The sequence below is a fragment of the Eurypyga helias genome, unplaced genomic scaffold (genome assembly GCF_000690775.1).
Source record: "Eurypyga helias isolate BGI_N326 unplaced genomic scaffold, ASM69077v1 scaffold29946, whole genome shotgun sequence".
Taxonomy (NCBI): Eukaryota; Metazoa; Chordata; class Aves; order Eurypygiformes; family Eurypygidae; genus Eurypyga; species Eurypyga helias.
In genome coordinates, this window is record NW_010256514.1 from 29,833 (window position 1) to 56,215 (window position 26,383).

Sequence of the window (26,383 nt, forward strand, 5' to 3'; positions counted from 1 at the left end):
GAGTCAGAACATGTTCATCTGTTAGCCAGCTGGGTCCTGGCTCAAGTAGAAGTCTGTCTTGTTCTCTTTCAAATGTGACTGTCAACACAAGTGTGGGACATAGTTTAATGTGCTTGGACATAGTGATGGATGCTTAGCAGCATTTGAGGCCACAGCTTAGGATATTTGATTATTTCTGTCTGTATACTGCAAGTTTGCATTTTACTGTCTTTTATGTCTTGGAAAGTTAGCTGAACTTGGGCTTGATATGTTAGGTCAGCATCAGATTGCTCTGCCATGGCCTATCTTCTGACATAGTTTTAAGAACAATCACATGTGCTTGAAAGTGGGAGATTGGAAGGCAGATCTCTGAGGCTGCTTTCAAGGTCTGGACATACTCTGAAGTTACTGTGCCTTGGTTTTGGAAAGGACGTGCCCAGAAGTTCCTTGTTGGGCATCTTCCTGATTCCATGAAGCAGATGAATGAGGGACGTAACCTTCTGTGGTGTAATTCAGATGGGAAGAGGGGTAAATTATGCATGACCCTGATTGCTCATGCTTTTTTTGAAAACATTTTGGCTTCTGATTTCACACTATCAATGATTTCCTGCCAGATCTACTTCTCTTGGGGTACTGTATCCCAGTACTGTATTCCCTGCTTTCAGGGTACTCAGCCATATCTGTGGAAAGCCTGCTGTTGCCCTCGCTGAAGATAGTTCCATTAGGTGCTCTTATTTAAATGGACTAGTTTCTTGACTTCATGTTTGTACCATCATACTTGTTTTTGCAGGTCCTTATACCTTTATTAAAGGCTATTCAATCTGAAGGGAATCAAGACTGTCAGGCTTTGCAAAATCCACCCAGGATCAATTTCACGATTAATTATCATCTTTATAATCTTTAATGTTATCCTAAGCCCTTCTTGTATAGTCCCAACAAGACTGTTGGCATTGCTTGGGAACTGAGAGGTAATCTGAGGTCAGTATTGTCACCCCTTGTGAGGACACCCTTAGGTCTACAAGCAACCTGTTACCTTCTACGTTAATTCATCGCTTGTTGGGAGAACAGGCAAAATCCAGACTTGGTCATCTCACTTGCATCTCATACCTGAGCTGAGTTTTATTTGGACCACCAATTTAAGCTACCTGTTGTTTCCCTGCCAGAAACCTCACGTCTCTGAGGGCGAAAGTGCTGTGCATTCTCTGTGTCAACTGAAGCAAGGTGCGTGAAGGCATGTTATGAATCTCAAGGTGGAGTACTCTTACCGTGCGCTGCCTTAGCAGTCATGCCAATATGTGTGGCTGTGCTCAAGAATGTTTTCATCTTTGATATCTGCAGAGCAATCATTTAGAGGTCTGGGTGAATCTTTGGAAACAATGTGCCTCCTGAAGAGCTCAGGTTGCTACCAGGTAATCGTAACAGTGTGGATTAGCGTCAGCCAAAACAGACTGGATGTGAACAGTATTGCTCTGTTTTAGAAGAAAAGCTTCTTGCACATAATCATAATCCTTCGAGGTGCATTTTATACTCATGTCCTCCCTTGTGATCCTGTTTTTCTGGCAGATGCAGCTTGAACTGAAGGCACTGGCTGGTCCCTTAGAAAGATGTTGAGGAGGACATGGCCCAAGTTTAGGATGATGATAATTGCCCCATATGAGAAAGTCATATAGAGGTCTCAGGCAAATTCTGCCTCCCTGCCCAGTTTTCATTGTTTACTCTGGAGAAAATAGAGGATTGTTCATGCAGAGGAGCCTGTCCTTAGTCTGCGTAAATGCAACTGAATTGGACAAACACTGAATACTTCTGTAAAGTTTTTCATTTGTTGGCCTTATCTCAGCCATTCTCAGATTCATGTGGTAGGATGGGAGAGAGAGAGAAACAGGACAGCACCACACTGGTGAAGTAAGTGTATTGTGCAGGGCACAAACGGTGCACGAGTAGCATCTGCATAGAAGGGGCAGATTAATTTGTAAGCAGCAGTGACCATGACACCTGGTGGGCCTACACTGAAGAGTTACTAGCAGGGTTAGTAGTCCAAGGCTTGGGAGCACACAGACAGGTATGAGGTCTGAGACTGAGGATTTAAAAGGGGATAGGAAAGAGACAGTGTATACAGCAGATACGATATCTCTGTTGTATTAGTAATTAATGTATGTATGTAATGCCCTTTTCCTCTCTGCCGGAACTGTAGCTACCTGTAGACATAGTTTGTGGTGGTGAAAAGTCAGATTTTAGTTTGCAGCTGAAGTTTCTCACTATGCCTTATGCATACATGTAAAGAACATAAAAGATTTCAAGAACAGTATCAGCTTTCACTACATAAAGTCTTTATCTTTCGTATGAAAATAGAAGACAAATCTATACCAGGTCATTTCTTTGGGTTCAAACCTTTGCCATTATTCATAGCTGTCCTGGGTTAGTTGTTCAGACATCCTTTGCCTGTAGTATCTGGGCTGGAAGTTGTTAAACCTGCTGAAAGATCCTTTTAACTTGGGCAGGAACTGTGGGTACGTTTGAGAGGAGCGAAGGGTTCCAGCATCAGCTTGGGCAACATACGGTGCCTTGGTCATGAATGGGCTTTTCCATCTGGCTGCCTGCTGCTGTGTAGGCTGGTCGTCTGCACCACCCAGCCTGCAGAGTGAATGACGATTGCCTCAGCAGCTCAGGGCATTCAGGTGTCCCCAACTCAATAGTCACAGGGGCTTGTTCCTGAGGGTGATACCCCCATGATTAATAGACACGTGGGGTGCTGTTTAAATCTGTCTGCTGTAGGAACAACATGTAGCTGTTAGGAGCACTGCTGTTAATCTTACTTGTCAGTATTTTAGTAAAATAGAAATGGTTTTGCTAAAATGAAACTTTATTTAGTTTTGCTTTTGGGTAAAGTGAAACATAGCAATTTCAGAGCATTTTCGACTAGCGTAGGGGAAGGAGAGGAACGTGTGAGTGGCAAATTACACGCAGCTAGAACTGACTTTTAAATTAAATATCATGAAAACATAGCACTGAGTATTTTAAGCAGTGGTTAGAACATGCAGAGCACCCTGGCAAACAGATTTAAGGAGCATGCAGACCTTCCTTGCTGTTTCGGGGGAAAGTCATTCACTGGTGTGAAGCATAATTAATCCTGGTTTTGAAATAGCTTGAGCTCCTCACCTCTGTGTGGTTTGCAGTGGATGGCACCTGCAGAAAAATTCAAAATGATCCTGCTGCCCAACTGTGTGTTGTGCTGACTGGCAGCATTCCTTATGCTATGAAAGTCGGACCTGTAACAGTTGGTGGATGGTTTCCTGTTTATTGTTCACTGTGCAGTGTGTGCTCATCACCAAGTAAACTGACACAGAGGAGTGTTTGACGTTGTCTTACCGTGGTGCTGATGTACTGTGATTCATTTTAAAAGACATTCAAAGCATGACATCAAGACTTCAAGTTGGATTTGTCTTTGATCCATCAGGAATTTGGGATAAGAGCATTACTCTGTTATTCCCTCAGTACTCACAGAAAGTCATTGAGTCTGAAACTTTACTTTTTAAGTAGATGGCTATTAAAAATACATTAATAATACAGAGTGATTGTAACACATGCCTTTTAAAAAGATTTAAAACATCTTCCCTCTGTGGCAAAGACACAGGACGACTTCTTAAAGCTACTTACAAAACAATCACAATTTAATTAGTCTCGATATAGTTTTCTTAACAACAGCTGCTTGCAAAATGACCTACCCTGTGTGTTGTCATGAGGTAGAGTATTGTTTTGGTATGTTGATTGCCTATTTATTGTGCCTCCCAGAGGATGCTGGCGTTAATTACTTACCTAATGCCTGACCACCAGTCAGGTTTACTTTACCAGGTCAGAAATGTTCACAATAATCTCAGCAGCATAGTGATATCCCAGGACTAAAACACAAAACAGGCAGCAGGTCCCCAAGAACGGCAGGATTTGACTAATAAGCAAGCACTGCACATATGGACAGAGAATTAACTGGCACTGGTTTTTATTGGAAAGTCTCCCAGGTATTGCCTTGCAGATGGGTGGATGAATGCTGTGACGGATGAAGGTCACACATAGGACTGTGCTTCTAACCTATCTTGCTTTTCTGGAGCACCACACCTTCAACTCATAATAGCACTAGCTCGAGTCATTTGGGGTTTGGACTTTTGTCCTCCATCTCCAGTCTTGTCTGGGTTCTTAAACTTCTAGAAAAACCCGCAGGATTTAATATCCAGCTATTATCTATACGGCATTACCAGTTTTGTTATTTTAAAAGCTCGCCTGCTGTTGGAAACAGTGTTTGCAAATTGATTTTCCTAGTAACAGGATCTGATGCTCTTCCTGAGTAAGGCTTTGACTTCTTGAGGTTTTGTCTGTCAGGAAGTGATCATTTTTATTCTGGTGAAGTAGTTTGCAGCATTGTGTCTCCTCACAACCGCTGCAATAGCTATAAAATTACTGCATTCTTCCGCCATGTTTTTTACTTCTCTGTGAAGCTTATGCATATGTTCTGACTAACTGATGGACAGTTAAGCACGCCCTTGATGTGTGTTAAATGTGTATATGTCTACATATAACTTTTAAGAAGTTACCAAAGGAAAGGAATTTGTTTACAAACCCCCATGTGCTGGTTTGTCAGACTGTTTCCTGTCAAAAGATGTTTGTCTCACCGCATTAAGCCTCATTCTCTGCTTTTCTGTCAGACTTCAAGGTAGCTGCTTTGACTTTCTTTTCTCTTAGGACACACTTCAGATTACAGCCAGTTTCTTTGCAGTTCAATCTGAAGTTTGACCATTTTGTGTTATATATATTTTTTTTTTAGTTTATCTTTATTAAATAAGCTCAGGTAGCAAAAGCAATCCAGTTAACTGTTAAATTAAATGAACTGTTGCTCTCAGTAATTTGGTGTTTGCAGTTCATGCAGGACAAGAATAAGTTGTGTTGATCCCCAAATAAAGATTGAAATCTGTGCCACATGTGTGGCTTCAGATTGCCTTCTGCTTCTAATCCCCATCTGTCAGGGAATGAGCATCCTTGCCACCTTGAGATATCGAGGCCCTTGGAAGTGTCTGAAGGGTAAAGGAGAAGCTGGGGTCTTGAGGGAGAAGAGGGAGTGTCAGAAGGACGTAATTCAGCTGTGATAGATAAGTGGGCAAAAAAAGTTGGAGGTGTTGGTCAGTGAGAGTGGACTTCTTGTCTCCTGGGGCCGTGGGATGAGCAGCTGTGAAGATGTGATTTAAACACAGCTCAAAAAGCATCTTGCATATGATTCTAGCCAAAAAAAAAGGTGGGGGGTTGGGGGCATTCTCTGTGTTTGCTACCTAATGGCCCCATTATTACAATTTTCCATATAGAATTAATGCGTTCTATTAAGGGCTACACTATGATAAATGCAAGGTTAATTAAAAAATTTGAGTAGCAATCAAGGCCACTTGAAGTCCTTTTAAGGATTCACTCTGTGGTACTGGCCTTTTCCCACCTAGAGAGTAACTTTCTCCTCAAACGTTAAATATTGCTTATGACTGGATACACAGGAGGATTTTTAATTGTTGCTTTATGTTTTGTTTTCATGTCCAAAAATAAAATGTTACAACAAATGTGTTACTTTTCTTTAAGGTATTGTTGTTGCAGCCTGTTACAGTCTATGCAAGGGATAATTGACTTTTAGTTGTATGCTGGTGCTACTTTAAATCGAATCCTTCTAGCTTTCGGTGGGTTTTTTGGTCGTTCTTTGGGGGTGGTGTTGAGGTGGTGGGTTGTTTGTTTGTTGGTTTCATTGGCTTTGTTTGGGTTTTTTTTGTTTTTCAAGGGTTGTTTTTATTTCTTCTTCAGAGATGGTGTCCCCTCTAGGTGTACGAACAGTGGTGTCAGGGCAGCTCTCAGCAGCTGCTCTCTGCTCTTGCGCTGGTCAGCAGGAGAGTGGGGTGCTTTAATATGAAGCAACAGACGCTTAAGTTACAACTTGCTCAGTTGCTGCTTCTCGTCACGGATGGTGGTTGGTTTTCCATGCCTTAATCTAACAGAACTAAGGGGAAAAAATTCATTCAGTGTGTTTTATCTGATCGTTTGTTTTGGAGCTAGGAAAAAAAACCCAACAACAATGAAAATCACACTAGAGCTCCTATGGAAATGCTGTAGAGGCTTTGTAAGGGCTACATCACGCTGATCATGATTTTTCTGTCTTTCAAAAGTTTTGTGTGATTTAAAAATATGACATTTAAAATAGGTTTCAGGCTAGTGTTTTTTTTTTTTTTTTTTTAAACTTATAGGCCTAAATAGAGTTGTTTGAATTACAAAATCCAGTAACAATAAAATGAGATACAAATGAAATGCGAGTTGAAATAAGATTCTATTTCAGAGTTTACTTTCTTAGAAACTGTGAGAGAAGAAATTCTGGAATTAGTTTCCTAACTGCCTGGAAATGCTTGGATTAGTATGTCTGACTGTTTTTGTGATTTCTTCCCACCCCACTAATAATTATTTTTTCTGTATCCTCCCATTAGGAAACAGTCCTCAGGATAGCCCTAGGAATTTCTCTCCCAGTGCCTCAGCCCACTTTTCTTTCGCACGAAGGTAAGAGGTTGTTTGTGATATGCTGCATGCATTTAGCGTAAAGGAAATGTTGTTGGACCCAGATATTAGAGGATTGTTGCAAATACATCTGTCGTGTGTATCACTTAGGATGACAAGTGTTACCTTGCTTGTGTAAACTCTCCTCAGTTGCAACAAAGCTGCACTTGGATGATTGATACAATGCAATCATACCTTTTTGAATCTAAGGGGGGAAAAATATTTTCTAGTTCCCTAATTGTAATGGATCCAGTTAAGATACTACGTCCTCATCCACTGAGATATCAGGAAATTTTAAGCCTCATCTAGATGTTTTCCTGTTTTTTTTTTCTTAACAGTGTAAGAACTGCATCACTTATGAGAGCACTATTCTAGCGGTCTTGAGTTCAGGGACGGATTTTACTGACAGCAGCAATAGTGTCACCATACCTTTAATATATGACTTTCACCTGTTTCACTATCTGTACCACTGAGACAGTCAGCTGTGTGATAGTAGTATTGTGAGCATTAATTAATACTAGTAGAATTTTTGAAGATCTGAAGTGAATTTAAAGTGATCTATGAAGTAAATGATTATTAAATGAGCCATAACCAAAGCTGAGAGCATGTCATGGGAGAATGCCTGTTGGTGCCAGCGTGGTTGCCTATCACTTAACACCTTGTCACCTTGTCTCAAAAGAATATGTTCATTAACTCGTAAGCCTGGAAGGGTAGGCAGAGTTTATATGTTGACCCAAGACTATATACACAAAAAATGAAATTGGAATGCTGTGCCTTTTTTTGTCATTAAGTAGTGCCAGGCATGCAACTGTGGTCTTAACAGTGAAGACAGTACTTGCAGCTATAGTTTTACTTCCTTTATTTTGGGAGTTCAGTAAAGTAGACACACAAGCTCTCAGAAGTAAATGCCAGGAAATGACTTAACTCTTTTTTTAAAAGCTGCAGGGGTGAGAGAACTTTACTTGTGTATGCCTTTTATCTGAATCTAATTCAGCTGTGACAGCAGATCTTGTCGATCTTTCTAATAGCATGTGATGTCACTTTTTTAATCAACATGTCACTTTTTTAATCAACGCCTTAAGAAAGTTGGGTATTTCTTTTGAATCTACTTTCTCCTCATAATACTTTTAAATAAAGGAAATCTGTATCTTAATAGATTACATTTATTTGTCAGCATATTTGTAGAAAGATTCATTAAATCCAGAAATAGCTAATAATGGAAAAAACAGATGTGAAAGACCGAGCATTACTTAGAAATACAGCTGGCAGGAAGTAATTTTCCTTTCCCACCTGTAATCACCAGAAAATTTAAATCATAGTTTTTGCAAACCTTAAAATTCAGGAGGAAAAAATGAATTTGTTTACCAGTGTTTCATTTGGATTTTGACCATTTTTGGAGCCCTGTAATGGGCTTCAGAGAAATTCTTTCATTAAAGCAACGCTAACACAAGAAGTTCATGTGAATTCACAATATTTCACCACTTCAGTGGGATTCAATCTTCTTTATAGAGCAGTTTTCTGTGGAAACTGATTTTGTTCTATGTTTATAGTGAAAATCCTTGATGACACTTAAGTGTCAAACAGTGTTAATGTAAAATTTTCGTATGAATTTGGTTATATGTGTTGTGGTTGTCTTCATATAACCTATGATGGGATACATTTTGGTACTAAAATGGCATGTGGTTAATGAGAGCATGTCTTGGACTTCACTTGGCTTCATGCCTCTCCTGTTATGTTTTGTATAAGTAATAAAGATACGAAGGAAGGGAAGGGGCGGCATGTATGTGTGATAGAGCAGGTTGAACGAGCAGGGGCAAGATGCTATAGGTGCATAGATATTCTTTTGCCATCCACTGCCCCTCACTCAGTGGGGATACCAGAAAGCTGGGGAAGTGCAAGGAAGGGAAGTCAAAGGAAGTCAAATGGCCATGCCACAAAGTGGCAGCAGCAGCAGGAGCTGCCAGTGGGTGTGCAGGGCTGGAGGCAGCCTTCCCAGGCCCCTCTGCCATGAGCTGGAGCGTGGCCTTCCTCTGGCCACATCTGGAGAGGTGGTCAATACCTGGGAAGAGCCTTTGCTTCTGGTAGCCACCGCTTAGGCCTCTTTTGCTGGTACATACGAGTCCAGCGTCTACACGCCCATGGGTAGGTGACACCTGCTTTCCGGAGCTGCTGGGAAGTGGGTGGGACCGCACTGTAAGGCAGGAACAAGCAGTGTATGACAGTCCAGGGGAAATTGCAGTAGGGACTTGCTACCCCTTTTTTATTGTTCTTCCCTTATGGGTGCCTCCTATTCTCCCACCTTTGCTTCCCAGATAATTTTCCTTGATATCCCATCCCCACCCTCAATGGCTCTTCTGTGTAAGAATTGCTGTGCAGTGCAGGAACCCTGTTCAATAGGAGTTACTCAGTAAGGAAGTACATTCTGTCTCTCCATTGCAGGATATATGGGTCTCACCCATGTTTAAATACCTTCCAAGTTCTTGTTCTTTCAACTGTGAACATATTTAGCTTGCACAGCTGAGCCAAAATGAAGAGAAAAATCCTTTTGGAATTGTTCATTCATCTGGATGTAGTTCATGCATACCTGGGGGAAGGGAGAATAATTAATGAATTAAAAATAAAATTATGGAGGAGGAGGAGTTTCCTGAGTTCAGTCTTTGACACAGTCAGCAGTCCCTCTAGCCCAAGTTGTCTTTATATTTTTAAACACCAATTATGTACTGTCATATCTCTTCCCACACTGTAGGTATTCAAAGTCCCTGAGACTGGGGTACTTGCTTGTGGATGGATAAATGGGAGTAGGGAATAAGGCATCAGAATGGAGAGAAGCAAGTGTTTCTATAGACAGTTAACTTTAAGCTGCATCAAGAGGTTTAAGGTTCCTGCTTTGGCATAACTTCAGTTCTCCTTTATGGGATTATACTTGTTGTGTAAATCAGACTTTGTACTGGCTGTAAAACAGAGCTTCAGTTCTCCTTCCTACTGTCCTCCACTGTCACACTGTTAATACAGACTTGCCCTGTGCAGTTATTTATGTATTAATTTGCTTTTTTTAACATATTTGATACAATTGTACTCCAGTCATGGACACCGAAATGACAGGTAAACGTCAACTGCCTCAAAAATGCAACCATGGCTCCCCTGGTTGTTTTTTGGTTTGTTGCTTTGAATGTTCCAAGTTGCATGCTGTCTGTGTGTAACTCGCCTCAAGCGGGGAAGAACAGAAATCTGTTTTGGTCATGGTTTGGGGTATGTTTTTTTGGTGTGGTTTTTTTTTTTTTTTTTAATTTTTATTCTGAGTGGGCATGATTTTTGCAGCAAAATTGGTTTTTGTAATTGGAATATCTAACATTTAACAAGTTTAGTTTTACATAATCACTCTTTGCAGTTGTTTGAATTAGCCTGCTCGTTTCCTGGTGTCCTGTCTCATGTCTCTTAAGAAAGCACTACCCTTGTGTTTCAAGCAGACTGTGGTAGTTTTTCTGTTATTGAGAGCATTGTGGTTTGCATTTGTTTAGAAGTTTTTAATTTGCTTCTCATTAATTTTCATCTGATGGACCTGAGAGTTGTGAAGACTCCCTGTGGTCCATTTCTACGTGTATTAGTGAAACTCCAGTTCTCTGGAGCTGTTCATTTGCTTTCTGGTTTTCATTTCATAGATTTAACCTGGAAAAACACACTAAAAAAAATATCTGTAAGCCTGTCGTCCTTGCTGAATGCTTGTTTATTGTGGTCCCCTGTAAAAGTTTACTCTTTATTAAAAACTCTGTTTGTATCATGCTTTTGGAATGCAGTTTCACACAGCAATACTTCCACAGATGTTTCTGTAGTAGGATATTGCAGTGTTCATTTGACTAACCTCTGTTCCACAACAGGACTGATGGTCGCCGCTGGTCTTTGGCTTCTCTCCCTTCTTCTGGCTATGGTACAAATACACCGAGCTCAGCTGTTTCTGTAAGTATCCACTTCGCTGTGCTGAGAGATTTCTGTTACATGCTGTAACATATAGCTTAACATATAGCAGTTACATGCTGCTCAAATATAGCTTGCTTCTCTTAGGAGAAGGCAACACAGGCTTTGCTACTGTTGATAGACTTTGAATTAATACGGGATATGAAACTGCTTTACTTCACTGAGATAGAAGACGACGACTTCAGGCAAAGTGTGCTTAACTGCCACCTTTTGCTCTGTGGGGCAGTAGGAGAGGAGATGTACTGCCTTATTTTAACCATATGGTAGTTAGGTATCAAGGCTTGAGTGAGGATGCCTTGATACCGAAAAGAAGGAGAAACCACTCAATGATATGATTCATCCATCCTCACTTTGACTGCTGTCTTAAGACGGGATGAATCATGCATTTGCCTGCCTTTTTTCTTTGGCAATAGTGAGACATCAGTGCCTAATAATAGGTTAGATATTTAGCATTTTAGATGACTGTAATTGGAATAGAAGAATCCTTTGGGATACGTAACAGGATACATATAGGTTAAGGGAGGTGATTTTCCCACTCTACTCATCTCTGGTGAGACCTCACCTGTTGTGCTGCATCCAGCTCTGGAGCCCTCAGCATAAGAAGGGTATAGGCTGGGTGGGGGGGGGGCAGAGGGGACCCCGAAAAAATTGGAGGGCTGGAACACCTCTGATATGGGGACAGGCTGAGAGAGTAGGGCTTGTTCAGCCTGGAGAAGAGAAGGCTCGGGGGAGACCTTATGGCACCTTCCAGTACCTGAAGGGACCGACAAGGAAGCTGGGGGGGACTTTTTACAAGGGCCTGTAGTGACAGGACATGAGGTAGCCTGTTTAAACTGAGAGTGGGGAGATCTAGACTGGATGTAAGGAAGACATTCTTCCCAGAGAGGGTGGTGAGGCACTGGCACAGGTTGCCCAGAGAAGCTGTGGATGCCCCATCCCTGGAAGTGTTCAAGGCCAGGCTGAATGAGGCTTTGAGCAACCTGGTCTAGTGGAAGGGGTCCCTGCCTATGGCACGGGGATTGGAACTAGGTGGTCTTTAAAGTTCCTTCCAACTGAAACCATTCCATGATTCTAAATACAAGTCTAATTTATTATTTTCTGCCTGTTAGAGCAATTCTTCTGATGCAATTCTGTATCAGCCCCCTGCTCTGAATGTACCATCTGACTCGTGACATGCACCATGGCAGTGCATGAGGTCTTGCTTCAGTACTTAAGAGCCTAGGCAGTGCAAGAAGTATACTTGTGTACTTTTGCACGTCTGGCACACCTCTATACTGGAGAGGAAGTACTGGGTTGTGTTGAACTAAGCTGTCTGTTATGATAGTCACACCTGAGAAACTGGAGAGGTAGAGCTGTGGAGGAAGCCTGCTTACATTGCATCTTCTGCAGTAAAGGGTTTGGTTCTTGTAGATCCAACTGTGACTCTTCAGGAATTGTTTTGTGTCTTTAGCCTTGTCTATTACTTTTGGGGTTGTATCATTAACAAAAGTGCTGATTTACGAATAATACATACTACTGAACACCTGATACCTGATTTTTTAAAAAACTACATTTTAAGTAAGCTGTCTTTTCCCCTGGGTGTGTTCTGTTATGAAATAATTGTTCCGCATCCTGTACACTCATGAAACATGACCATTTTATGTTACGATCAACTCTCATTTTGTTTTTGTTCACAAAGGCTTCTGGAAAGTCTAGTCAATTCTTGCTGTCTTCTAGCCAGGTCGAGGGATTTCATGTATTTTAAGAACAGTTCCTTAGTAGTCCTGATTTTTGACCTCTGCTTTCCTTCCTCTGTACATGGTATTTTGCCAAGCAAATTGCTTGGTTTCCCATTAATCCCCTAACCGCTTTCTATAGTGCATGTTTGTACACCTCTCATTGGAACTAGATCAAATATGCTCTGCTCTTCAATTAAAATACATTGACGTAAAGGAGGTTATGTCAGATAATAAGTAATTGCCATAGCAACCCCATCCTTGTTAGAAGAAACAGGCTTGTGGTAGAAAGGAAATTAAAAGCTGTGTCAGAAACATAACAAAACACAGTTTCAATTTTCAGTCCACACTCATGCATTTTTCTTTGGCATCTACAATTCTTAAACAGTAACTTCAGTTCATACGCTACTTTCCCACTGAAGCTTGCTAACTACCATATGCAAGCTGGAATGTGGAGGAGTGGTACGTCATTTTTGCATTTCTTTTTTAAAAAATATAGCATTGTCACTTACGGACTTAGATATCTTAACTTCTGGCGAGTTCTCCCTTGATATTTCCTGACTAGAGTACATCATATAAATATTAAAATCGATGTCTTCCCTGGGACCGAACAAACAGTGTCTTACTTGTCGAAAGAAACCTGTTTTTCCAATGAATAAGTTTGAATTTTGTTGAAGAAACCAGCAGTACAGAATTCATGCCATATGTTTCTTATGGTTAGTTTATTGGGTTCTTTTTTTCCTCCAACAATTTGTTACTGCTGATGAGCCCTGCAGAAGCACTGGGACATTCTCTGAATTTTAAATCTAGCCCGCTTTTTTTTTAATTTTATTTTTAGTAGAGATGCTTTTCACTTTTTTTTTTTTACCCACTGGACTATAAGCATGGTTCACAGAATGAAAACTGGAAGTGTGCCCATCTAACCAGTTTTGTGTGCTTTTTCAGAATCTGAAACAGCTAGCACTACGCAACCTCCTCCTCCACATTCTTACAAACCCTTAAGAGGCCATGAGACATTACTTCACACACAATAGCCTACGTGTACATCTAGGACAATGGCTTTTCAGTGCTGGATAAGTAAAATTCACATTAATCCAGAGATGTATCAACTGGAGATCAGAAGTGTTTTTTACGTGTTACAGTAGAGCACAGCTTTGTTCTTTACAAGCAACAAAAGTTAGAGCAGTGGCAGAAGGGTCTGTGGTAATCATGATTATTCTCAGGTGGTGAGTGTAGCTCACCATTTCTTGTTAGTCTTGGTTTTTTTCTTTCTTTTTTTTTTATTTTAAAAGTGAAGAGATTGATGGAATTACCAATTTAATGGGATTAAATTATGGTTTTAGAAGTGGTGCAAGTACCACATCTACCAGTTCTCACAGCAAAGTTGAAATTAAATGCTCTCCTGCTAAGATAATAAATTTGAAAAGAAACTCTTGGTGTGTGTATTCTAGCAAAGTTGGATCAGATCTTGCCAGTTAGTAGATGCAGTTGATAGTGTCTTCTAGGAAAGCAAGCCTATAAAAATGGCAAGGTGAGAGAATACACGTTTTTGCCAGTAGATTATCTTCTTGGAAGCTCGTTTGGATAGACAGATAGGGTAAGGAGATGAGGAAAGAGACTTTGGGGTTACATTAGCTGATATTGGCTGCAAATATGCCATTCTGTGTTGGAAGAACAATTTGCATTGCCGTGATGCGCTGTGGTGTGCCTGTTAAAAATACGTTGTCTTACATGATTTTTGGAGCAGCTATTCTAGAATGCCAGGAGAGCTTTTCTCTTTGAAATAGTTTTGCTATGACAGTTTGGATTTGTTCGGAGACCAGAATTCATACTTCCAAGAAAACGCTCTCTGTGCCTGTGATGGTCCCGATACAACGGAGTTGTTAGTGGAAGGTAGACTCTCACTTTTAATCCTGTTGGTCTAGATGCTGTTACACCATACATGAACGGAAATGTGATATGGGTTATTGCCCTCCTGATCTCCCTGGAATCCCCTGAAGCCAAAGAGGTAGAGGTTGATTTTATAGAGATAGTCATCTGTGATGGTGTGTATTGGGAAATTTCCCTGTGCTGGAGTATCGGATATCTTACGGAGCATGGCTATACGAAATGTGCCATGAGGTTCACTGCCATACTGTGAGGTTAGAAAGAATTTATCTGTGCTGTGTGATGAATGAGGCATGGTAATGTGCAACGGATGAATTCCATAAATGAGTTCCTGAGACTTGACAAGTTGCTGCCTATCGTGTGAACTGCGGTAAATTCTTGGTGTGCATGCTTCTTAGCCTGCAGCAAAGCAAGGGAATACAGTCTTGATAACTTGCTCTGCTGTGATGTAGCCTTTCCACATAGATCAGTCCTGTGTGAGTTAACCTTTCCCAGCAGTGGGGTTTCTTCCGTTCTGCTTTTGAGAGATGACTTCATGAGAGAGAGTGTGATAAGTAATCTTTTCTTGAGTTCCTAGGAGTCAGAATATATTCAGCCTTTACCACACAGGTTCTCAGGAAATTCTGGAGGCTCTCTAGGTTCCATGCTTACCAGCCTGGATATTCCCTGCTGACGTCAGCACTGTAGGGCAATGTTTGTACAGTGTGAAAATTTTTCAATTCCTCCCAGTAGGGATGATACAGCAAAGAAGCTTTTAGCGTGTTGGTCTTCAATAAAAGAGAAGCCAGGCAGGCGCCTTGGTGTCCTGTAGGGGAAGTGAGATAAGAATAATAATGGGTACGTGAAGACTGGCGTACAAAAGAAACTCATTTTCTTTAAAAAGCCAGCTGGAGACTGAAGAGCTCCAGAAACATGTAGAGGTTTTTGGACTACTTCTCCACCTCAGGTAAAGGGAATGTCTGCATGTTCCCAAGCATCTCTATGCAGTCATACAAGGATATTTGCGTACCAGAAACAGAACATTTCGGCAGTCCGGGTTAGCAATGCTGTTACCTGTTCTTTACAAGTACATCAAATCCAGGCTCAGGAAAGTAGTTTCGAAGTTCTACCTCTGAACATTTGGTGTGGCTCAGGTAGCTAGCTGCGCTGCATAAAAGACAGTGAGATATGATGGTAGAATCATCTGCACCGCGTTGTGTAGTGCGGCTTTATACATGCAGTTCTGCAGGGCTGGTTACTGTGGTAGCACTTCCAATTTCTTACCTGTCTGTATCTTCCAATTTTATAGTAAGTTGCTGGATTTAGTGTAATCCCTTTCAATTTTCTCAGCCATAGAACCTGTCTTGTTAAATATATTAAGTTCTTTCACTTCATTTTGAATGTACAGGGTTTTATAAGAAAATAGCATATGATTTTTTTTCAGCAAGAATTTAGATTGTATTTCATTTTATTTTAAAAAGCATCAGTAGTGTCTTAGATATGGATACTGAAGTACCTTCATTAGGTAAATGTACAGTTTGTGTTGTGGCACTAAGTTGTGCTCTACGGTTACCATATGCTGACCTACTCAATTAATTTTCAGAACATCCCTTTTTAACTACTGTCACGTATTGCTGTGTTCTTATGTATTGAGATTAGATGTCATTTTTGCCTTAGAGAAATTTCAGCTTTTGAGGTGCAGTGGTACTTTCATCTGGGACTGAAGTAATTTTTTTATACTTTATATTTAGCTTATTAAATTGAGACTAATATTTTCTTCTTTAAATTGGTAGTCAGTCGTGAGAAACAGTAACTGTAATTTTTAAATTAAATGGCTTTATTCATGTACACTGAATATGGTCTTGAAAACGTTCTTTTTGCACTCTAATAGAAATTTGTTTTCTGTTTTGTTCTTGTAGTCATCCTGCTCATCCCAAGAGAAGTTACACCAGCTACCATACCAACCAACACCTGACGAACTACATTTTTTGTCTAAACATTTCTGTACCACTGAGAGCATTGCCAGTGATAACAGGTGCAGGACCACTGCAATGCGCCCTCGGTCCCGAAGTCTCAGGTAAGTTTGCCTGTCTGGAAATAACGATTGGATCTAAATCCACGTACTCTGGACCATCATGGGTTTGTACACTGGGAGCATTCACTGTTTTGGAAATTGATGAAGTATAATACAGAAAGTAAACACCTGAAGCTGAATTAGGAATAGTCCTTTTAAATTCTCGCTCCTGGTTTTGATCATGGCTTACTTCAGTGGTAAACACTGTAAGGTCTTCATGAAGGCAGCTAACCCACATGAACTGTCTCGATGAGCTAGTCATTACTGATCTGAGTGTAGCATTGGTTCTCTTCCAGAGTTCAAGCTGTTTACAGAATAAAATATGTATTTGCCAAACAAATTCAAAATGTATTTGTATTTTAAGACTGTCTGGAAAGAAATGTGATAAAGAACAAATGGGCATGTGGGGAGGGGGGCAGGCACGCATTTATTTTCTTCTTCAGTTTCTTGTTTCCCAAAGACAGAGCCGCTGCAATTAATTTGCAGTGGCTGTTTGTGTAAGATGTGTTTTATCTAAGGTCAGTTCTAAACTGTCAGAATAGTTTAGGTTTGAAAATTGAGATGAATTTGCTTGTGAATGTCCATGACAGAGTGTCCTTAACAGTTAAAGGAACCCACTGCTGTCATATCCTTGGACAAATTTTAGTGTTCATTTTTGCCTTTTTAGAAACCCAAAAGCCAGTAGTTCTGCTCATGCAAGAAATCCTTATGTGCGTGTTATGGTAAAGTCACTCCCAGACGATACCATCCCCTTCCTGGGCTTTTTTTCCTACTCCACACCTTTTAGACCAGACTGAATGGGCCAGTGTCACCAACCCAGGAAAATCAGATGGAAATTTTTCAGAGGTATTTGTAATGGACAGTGAGGCTAATGATAGCAAAAAGTAGTTTTGTAGGTTAGCCGAGGCCATGGGTACCTTTTATGAATTGTTTTTCTGCAAGTCTTGTGCTTTTTTTTTTACAGACACAGTGCCCCAGCATTGATGGAACTCATGCATATATATGGCATTATTTGTAGGAAGTTCCTGCCTTTTATCTGCTGGTCGGATTGAAAATATTGTTTTGATTTTTTTTTGATCTGTTAAAAAAAAAAAAAGACAGACTTGTTCTCAACTTTTTCACTTGCATCTAACAGTTCTTGGTCAGGTGTTGCTATTTTGATTGATTGTAACCTTGAAAGAGGCAGGTATAGCCATAATTAACAGTTAAATATATCTCTGTTGCCCTTCTGAGGAAAAGGTGATGTTCCCAAGTGTTGCAAACCGGTCTGTATCCTGAAGTGTAGTTACAAACTAAGGAAATAATGTAGTTAGCAGTTAAATGTCAAGCACATGAAACAATCTTTAGGGCCTAGTCAGAAATAGCAGAAAGGAACCGAGTGTAGCTCTGATGAGAGAATGTATCTTTCTAGTGAAGCCTGTGTTGTCTTTTTGTTGACAATAAATTGTACAAAAATATAATAACTAATTGTCATTCTTGCTGAGAGAATTTTAAAGGGATAATTTGCTTTGCTTGCAGCCCTGGACGTTCTCCTGCTTGCTGTGACAATGAAATAATTATGATGAACCATGTCTACAAAGAAAGATTCCCAAAGGTAATGAATTATATTTAAGATACCCAGTATCGAAATTGATAGGCTACATAGGTTTTAACTAAGTGGTGTTTTTTGTTATGGGAACTAATGATCCAACCTTGTAATGGCTTTCATAAAGCATCACCAAGCTCTTATTACAAAGATAAAATCACAATAAAATCCCTGCTGAGAACTGGACATTCGTTTGGCAAAGCTGCTGAACTGGTTTTGGAATGAATCATGCTGGTAATACGTTCTGCTGATTGGAAACTGATAATGCATTCAATTTCAGTAGGTGGTGTGTACTTGCGGCAAATGTACACTGAATTAGTAAAACAAATAGTTTCTGTTGCTAAGTCCTGTGCAGTATCTTCTCATATACCTGTATGTTCCTTCCTTCAGTGTCATTTCTTTTCACAAACACTCATTGTAGTTAGTTTAATAGGGAAGATCAGTACACAGCTGTGGGAGTTGGACTATGAGGTACCAGATGAGGACGTATTGCTGTCGTGTCCAGAGATCTGAGGTGTCTAGTTCCGAGCACTGCACTCTTGGTTGCTCCTGGGATTTTGATGACCCATGGGAAATAAAATAAGATAAAGCCAATACAGTTCAAAAAAATGCTTAAAAATAGAAGTTGTTTCTTCGTGATTCTTCACAGAAATATGAAGAGAGATTTGCCAGGATTTTCAGAGCAGTTGAACAGGAATCTGAAGTGTGGCATGACCCACTCGTTTCAGTGTTTGAGATACGAAATAAGAGGTGTGGGATTACTTTAATAACAAAAATATCTTTAAGGGATTTTTTTCAGCATCTGCAGTTTTGTGAGAACCGGGTAGTTGGTTCATCTAGTAACCTGCAGACCCATCTGGCAGGACCTCTGAGCCTTCTAATCAGTCCATTTTCATTCAAACTCTGCCCAGTGAAATATTTTCAGGGTGTCACCTGTGTGAAAAAGGAAGGAAGATACTCTGGTCTGTAGGCATCCTCAGTTTTAGCAGAACAAAGTAGAACCCCAGGAGTTCTCTTGGTTTTTATTATTTTGACTTGGACTTCAACTTGTACAGTCAGAGGTGTTCGTTTAGTTCTATTTAGTGATCATCACAAGATGAGTGCACAGTTAATCACCTGTGGCAGACACAGGGGAGGAGCTGCATAGAGAACAGTAAGGCTGTTGCTTTTCTGGACTGGTAATGTCAGGAAACATCATCTGTCACCTTGCCTTTCTGTTTGCTTGCTTTTTTTGCCTCAGTCATTTAATGCATTCCAGCTAGGTAACATTTTAGGCAGTACAGAAACGTCACAAAATCTGAAAGAAGCTTAGAGCCTGTTAATTTCATGTGAAGCGGATTTAATGTATTGTGTATCTCTTTGTCCGTAGGCCACAGCTCAGATGGAAGAGAGGCTTCAGGAGATTATAACACATCATTCTCCGGAGAACATCCTTCCCCTGGCAGATGGAGTGCTCAGTTTTACCCACCATCAGATCACAGAGCTGGCTCGAGATTGTTTGGATAAATCCCACCAGGGCCTCATCACATCACGATATTTCCTTGAATTACAGCAGAAATTAGACAAATTGCTACAGGAGGTATGAAGCATGAAACTACTGTTGCTTGCTTGAAAAATTAACTCTGTTTGCTTAAGAGGAGTTGTCCTGAAATCGTCAGGGCTGTTCACTCAAATAATTGTCAAAGTGGTATTCATAGCAGTTTTAGTTACAGTGACTGCAGCAGTGAGTGTAAGGCATCCTAGTGTACTAGTCTGGAATAGAAGGGTTGTAAAGATTTCAGAAACATCATTTTGTCATGCAGTGCAGGTTATAAATTGGTTAGAGAAGTGTGTACATAAGCCCTAAATGAGGAGGCTTGTTATTTCATTTACTGTGGATAAATGAGGAAACACACATGCATTCTACTTTATCAACCCTACTAATTGCATGCTGTGTTGAGAAAGCAGACAGCAACTCTTAGCTTTCCATTAGGTGGAGGTTATTTAATTATTTAAATATTTATAATATTCCTTTCATAATTAAACTGTTTATTAACAGAAATAATGTCATTTCTAAGTGTTGAAAGTTCCACAGAATAATCAGCTAAATTAATTAGGAACTTGAGACTTGACAAAATAAATGCACTGTGCCATAAATCAGTGCAGTTTCTGAATGTTTCATTTTTAAAACAATGAGTACAGCATGTAATGTACTCATTTGTTTGTGTAGGATTTGATAGCACATTATGAGCCAAAGTTGATGTGATAGACCAGCAGATTTGATACTGCCTTGAAATTTTCCAGCTGAGATTTTAAGGTAGCATCCCTGTTTTAACTTATGTCTTTCCTTCTTCTACCTTTTGAGTGCAGGAGCAGTTGCTATAGGTTTTGTTTAATTATTGGGGTTTATTTTCCCCATGCTGCTTTTTTTGTTAACTTCTATTCAGTACGTGTTTTAAGCAACTACTGTATTTTGAACTTTTTCTCTTCATAAAACAATGCAAAACTTAACACATCAGTGATTTATTTCTGGATTATTGAAACCCTATTTTTTGAACAAAGAAAATACATAGAGCTTGCTTACTAGTCAAAAGGAAGTTTGAACTAGTGACCTTCTTGTGAAATACTTGCATTTTTATGGTGTCAAAGTACAGGCAGAGTTGGTCAGTTGACTGGAGATAGCTGACTGTGAATTATGTTATGCTAGTGATACTGTCAAAATACGAAGAAACATGTCTCGGCAAAGATTCACCGAACCGCTGTTAGCGCTGTTAATCACTGTTAACAATATATTCCTTAAAATGGTTACACAGCAAGTAATTTAGAGTACGTGTTACTCATTCACCTAACACCAGAAAAAAACACTAGCAAGTTATTCTCCCATCTGCATATAAAGCAGTGCATTATTAAAAAATCAGAAAAACACAACAATATGTTTTTCAAGGTCTATGATGCGAATGCGTTATTAGGTGAAAATAATTTCCCGTTCTGCAAAAATATAATCCCTTAAAATACTCAGACTGAGCTTTTGAGTCAACTGCATAATACCTGTTAATAGCATAATGTGGCAGTAAGAAAACATCCCCTTTGCACGTTTCTGCTGTGGGCACTTGGCTGTGCTTTGGATTCATCGATTAGTTTGGTGTCAATTCTCATCTGTGACGTTCAGCACAAAGCTGCATCTCCTGCTGCTACTTGGCATGCGGTGATTACTTTGCGTAAACAGGGAAGACTCCCTTGAGGCTGGAGCAGCTTGGTTCAGCCAACATTTTTATAATTCCAAGATCAAGGTCAAGCGGACCAGAATGCTTTCCCACTTCATCCCTCTTAAATGTATCGTGTATTGAGTCTTTTGTTCACATATGCATCCAGGTGTTCACAAAGCTGTACAAAGGGTTTTTTACATTTTTTGCTGTTGATCAAAACAGGTGTTTTGTTTACAAGAGTGTTTTCTTTGGAATTGGTTGATAGTGCGCAGAACAAAAGTGCTTATGTTAGATTAAGGTTCTTCTGAAACCTATTGCAGAGTGCTAGATGGCATTTGTGCCTTTTTCTTTATTCCTTTTTTAAACTTCACAAATTAATTCTTCGCAGATACTTAGTGTTTTTTAAAATTCTAGTGCTTAAATTAAGAGCAATGTGTAGGTTCATATTTTTGGGGGTTTTTTTTGGAGGGGGGAGGGTTTGTTTTAACTTCAAAAAACACAAGATATCATATGAAAAGTACTTACTAGCCCGTATCAATTACTTTTTAAATGTTGGTTTCTTAATTCTCTTTGTGGTTTTGAATAAGCAAGAGATAATGAAAAACTTAAGCCTATGGTTTCTGCTATTCAGAACAAAGAAGTACTTTGATATTTGAGTGAAGAGCTATTAGTATATTTTAATCACAAGGAGAATGATATGGTTTCTTCGCATTTATTAGCATCCTTGTTCTTAGGAACGGTTACAAGAAACTTGAAATGCAGTTCAGAGCGTTTTGCAAATGTTACCAATTCTTCTAGTATGTGTTTTATAGCATCTCCCCCCCCTTTGTTGTGATCTTCGTACAACTCGATTTTTCATTGCTTTCCTTTCTTCATGTACCTTTATACAGACCCTCTCTACAAGTATAGTTTTATGTATAAATATGTCATTGTCATTTTAGTAAAGCATGTGACTGTAGAAAAGCAACAGCCAAGCAAAACTGATACTGATCATGTTTGTTAATATTACTGAGGTCAGTTTTCATTTCATCCTACTATTGTTAACAAACTGCAACACAACTGTGCATGTAGAGTGATATATGTTGTGTTGAAATGTAGTTCCTGCTGCAAAACAGGTGGTTATAATACTGTGTTAAATTTAAAAATGAAGGTAGGTATTGTGTCCATTGTAGGCACTTTTCTTTTGTTGTTAGTGTTAGAATTGTTCAAATAGGATTGCTTCAGTTTGAATGTAGTGTTTCTCAAATTCTTGTTGTTTCTGCTGGCATCTTGAAATTGACATGCTGTTTATCTCAAGTGCGTGCTTGAAACCCTCAAGGCTGTCCCAAATATCATACATACTTTACTGAGTAATGCGCTGAATGCGGTTTGGTTTATTATCGCTTTGTTTTAATCTTTTAGGCTCAAGAGCGATCAGAGAGTGAAGAAATGGTATTTATTAAGCAACTTGTCCGAAAAATTCTGATAGTGATTGCTCGTCCGGCTCGCTTACTGGAATGCCTGGTAAAGTCATGCTTACTGTAAATAGGTTTTTCACTTGTTAGTGTAGGAGGGTTTCTGGCTTAGTATTCAAAACCCTTTACTGTCATTTTTTTAATCATGTCAAACAACAGGGTAGGACTTCATTGTTGGTGGGTGCCTTTCTGCTTTTGTTTCAGGAGCAGGGGAGTGGCAGGGGCCTCCCGCAGTGTTTGGCTCCTTGCTATTGCAAATATGACGTTACCGAATCCGTTTCGTCAACTGCGGAAGCTCCAAATTGAAACCACTTGGGTTTTTCTGTTGTTTTGTTAGACTTTGCTGTTCCTTGGGAAGACTGTTCCGGAATCATAATTGTTTGGTGGTTTTCTCCGTGTTGTTTTTCTTAGAAGTTTCATAATTTTGTTTCACTCAACAACTGCCAGCGCTATAAGCACCTTGGAGTCAGCTCTGCAGTAATTGATCTGGGGGGAACAGCAGCAGAGGCGTTAGGGTATCTGAATATACAGATAGTTGGAGTTACATTGGGCACCGCAAGGAAGAGAAGAGTTAACTTATTTAGACGTGAGCGCAGTACTGATGTTGCCAGACTCGGCTAGCTTGTGCAAAGCCATGTGGGCGTGTTTCTGCTTTGCCTGCCCATGGCATGGGAGCTGGGATGGCTCAGGTGTGGGAAGTTGCTCCTACGCACAGAGCCAATGTGCCTCAGTCGTTCACTGGAACTAATAAACCCTTGCAGAACACAGTGTACTCGGGAGGATGGTGCAGACACCCAAATACCATGTAAGAGCCAGCCTGAGTCCAACAGGCCTGGCAGGCAGCCCGAGCTGACTTTGTTGAGCCACTCGGCTTGCCAATAGCAAGATCACAGTGTTGATGCTGCATACAGCTATTTGAGGCTGGCAAGGCTAATGTGAGAGCCACTAACCTGCTGCTAGACTCAAGTTATGCCTGAAAGTGTCATAACTACATTTACATGGCACTGCATCTGAGCTAGTCAGTCTTTCCAACCTGATTTTGGCTCTGTGCTGTGTCTGTTCATCTGTGGCACAGTTAATCCACAACCTGGCTCATTCAGCCATGGGCATTTTGAGAGCTGCCTCTGTTTTGTTTTGGAAACATCATGTCTCAGTGTTCCCAGTTGCAGTTTGTTCATGATTTGCAGCTCAAAAAGAATGTAAAATAAGGTGTGTGTTCTGAATCAGCATGAAAGGTGTTTAAAAAAAAAACAAGTCAGGCCTTAGAGAAGAGGACACCTCTGCATGTCCTCCCTCTACCATTGAATCCAAACTTGCGTCAGTCCTTTGCCCTGAACCCTGAAATGCTCATTCGATATCTAGTGTGATCTTCTCTGGTTTGATCCCAGGGTACGCATAATCTTTCTCCACGTCTTGTCTTTTTTTCCCCCTGGTCTGTGTCCTTCTCTCTCATCATGCATTCAGAAATGTCCTGAAGTACATCCTGTGGGATGACAGACTGAGGCTTCTTTATGATGCTTTGGCCTTCTCTTCCATGCTTGCTGGCTGTCTCCCACCACCCTCAGCCCCCAGTGTCATCATTGTCTTTTAGCTTTTTGATTCAGGTTCTCTCCTGGTGACCCATTTGCCTGTTAGTTCATTCTCCCTAAATGCTAAGCTTATAGCTAGCTAGTCCAAACCTTCATTCACTTAGTTCCCAGTTTCTGCCCCTGGGAGTTTATCCTAGGCTACTTGCTCTGTCTTATCTTACTTCAAACAAAGTATCCCTCCTTTTGCTGGGCCTAATGATGTGAATGGAAGGGACAGTGGTGCGAGGCCAGGAGATGGCTGTGTCCCTGAGTTTCAAGGCAGCAGTTGAAGAGAATGCCAGCACAGCTTCTTTAGGGTGATCTGAACTCAGATGGAATCCTGAAGGTTTAAGCTGGAATGTAACAATTCTGCACAGGCACAGTATGTTTCTACAAAGGCAGGTAGCTTGAAAACTTCAGGCATGCTGTCACAAACCAACACATTTCTCGTGCAAGAAGGTGTTAAGCCTACTCTATAAAGGCCACTGGAACATGTAATATTACAAAAACAATACTATTGTTTTTCCATAGCGTCCCTCCAGAAAATTCTGAGTGATACTGGCTGATCTTTTACAATGTCTGTCTGAAATAGATACTAGGTATGGAAAGCTTCAGCCTCTGTAAGAAGGTTCACAGCACTGTAGGAAATAAATCGAGTGCTTTTGTCATTGTAAGTTTCAGATGCCATGCAGTAATGCTGTCAGTTTTCTGATGGTGATCGTGGCTCAGGTGTTCATGGTATGCGAATTCCTATTTTTATTCACTCGATAATAGCAATAAAGCTTTTGCAGTGTCATATGTACCAAGAGCTGCTGCCACATATTGAAAAGATTTTTCTGCATTCGTACATGGAAAAGGAAACGCAAGAGTTAGAAGATCAGAAAATAAACTTGTTGCTTCTAATGATTCACACGTGTGTGTGGATATTTAGTTGGATATATGTACGCACACGTATATTCATATGAATAAAAGTATCTGTTTTGAAATTACCTTGACTTACTAGCAAGTGGTGGGGAAGCTGTATTATCTGCCACTACAGCAGGTAAGGAGATGATGACACTTTCATGATGAAGATAGCTCAGAAGTCTTAGCACAAATCATCATGTTGTTGTGTTCTTCAGTGCCAAGGAGTAACATATAAGAAGTACGTCTGGGAACAGCTTGTCAGATGAGGAGAGTAAGGCTAAAAGACCATGTAATTTTCAGTTACTCTCTACATATTTTTAGGCAGTTTAACAGCATCCTGAGCCTTCGAGCTAAGTGAGAGAGTTTGGGCAGTTGATCGGTTTGTGGCAAGCCCTTTGGAATAGGCCGGAGATGATGAAAATTGTTTCATGACAAGTGAAAAACTAAGCTTGTTTCCACAAGACAGAAAATTCCAAAGACATTTCAGACACACTGCAGCTTCTCCTGGTAGCAACAGCATTGTGGATGCTTCCAAAAAGAAACTTGATAGTTAATTTCTCAAGCAGTCTTGCAGGTTGGAACATTGAGTTCCCAAGGTCAGGGTAGCCTTAGGAGCTAGGGCAGAAGCCTCCTGACCCAGTATGCAGGCTGAGGTGCCATGGAGTTACGGCAGGCTACGAAACAATGGGCAGGGAAGCCAAGAGCTCAGATATTTTTGGCGGAACTGACTTACTCCAGCAAAAAGTCTGTTTTGTGACATCCGTGTTTCATGGCTCTGACTGGCTCTCACCCTGTGAAGCGTTGCACCTGGTGTGATCTGTGGTTGACACAAACATCCTGAAGAATGTGGTGGTTATGTGAGAAGTGTTTTCCTGTGAATTCATACCGGTAGATAGATAAAGTATTTAAAAAAAACCCTTTTAATAAACTTCCTTGTTCCTTTCAGTGCTTTCCTATTTTTATCATCTATGAAGGTAGTAAAATAAAGGTATTTCCAAGGGACCTGGGGGATAGGCAGGGGTTTGAGTTTCTGTTTTTTGATCTTCTTTGAGGCTTGCCTTTAAGGCATGGTAAAAATGATAGTTGTAATATGGTTGGTTCCCAAAGGAGGATGTTTCCTTTCTAGATTTGGAACAATTGGATCAATGAAGTTCACTATTTTTAAATGTTTTTTCCAGCAACGTAACGATTTTGACTTCATTCTAAAGTTAGTGATTTATTTAATTGTATTTTCCATAAAACCTCGTGTATATATATTGATTAAAAATACTTCAACATTTCATTTGGAAGTCAAAGTGGAAAGCAATGTATTTACATAGTTTCTTTATTTCAGTAGTGGATTTTTATATGCAGGTAGCTTCAGGGAGATAGTCTGTACGTGGAATATTAGCACTGCTGGTTATATGTCATTTCACTGAACATTATGGGAAGTTTTGAGGGCAAAGAACTTATTATTCTTACAAAGTAGTGTTCTGAAATAATGATATGAAATTCCATGTCTTAGAGCATGTTACACTG

General features: G+C 40.2%; 1 protein-coding gene across 1 annotated transcript in view; it reads left to right on the top strand.

The window, feature by feature from the left end:
• The window catches only part of MAST4 (microtubule associated serine/threonine kinase family member 4), a 66,216-nt gene that overhangs the window by 1,487 nt on the left and 38,346 nt on the right, over nt 1–26,383 (top strand). The window contains exons 2-8 of the mRNA XM_010153690.1: nt 6,474–6,543; nt 9,622–9,642; nt 10,416–10,494; nt 16,013–16,170; nt 17,686–17,761; nt 19,122–19,331; nt 22,339–22,440. Coding sequence (XP_010151992.1) covers nt 6,474–6,543; nt 9,622–9,642; nt 10,416–10,494; nt 16,013–16,170; nt 17,686–17,761; nt 19,122–19,331; nt 22,339–22,440 — 716 coding nt within the window. The remainder of the gene's footprint in view (nt 1–6,473; nt 6,544–9,621; nt 9,643–10,415; nt 10,495–16,012; nt 16,171–17,685; nt 17,762–19,121; nt 19,332–22,338; nt 22,441–26,383) is intronic.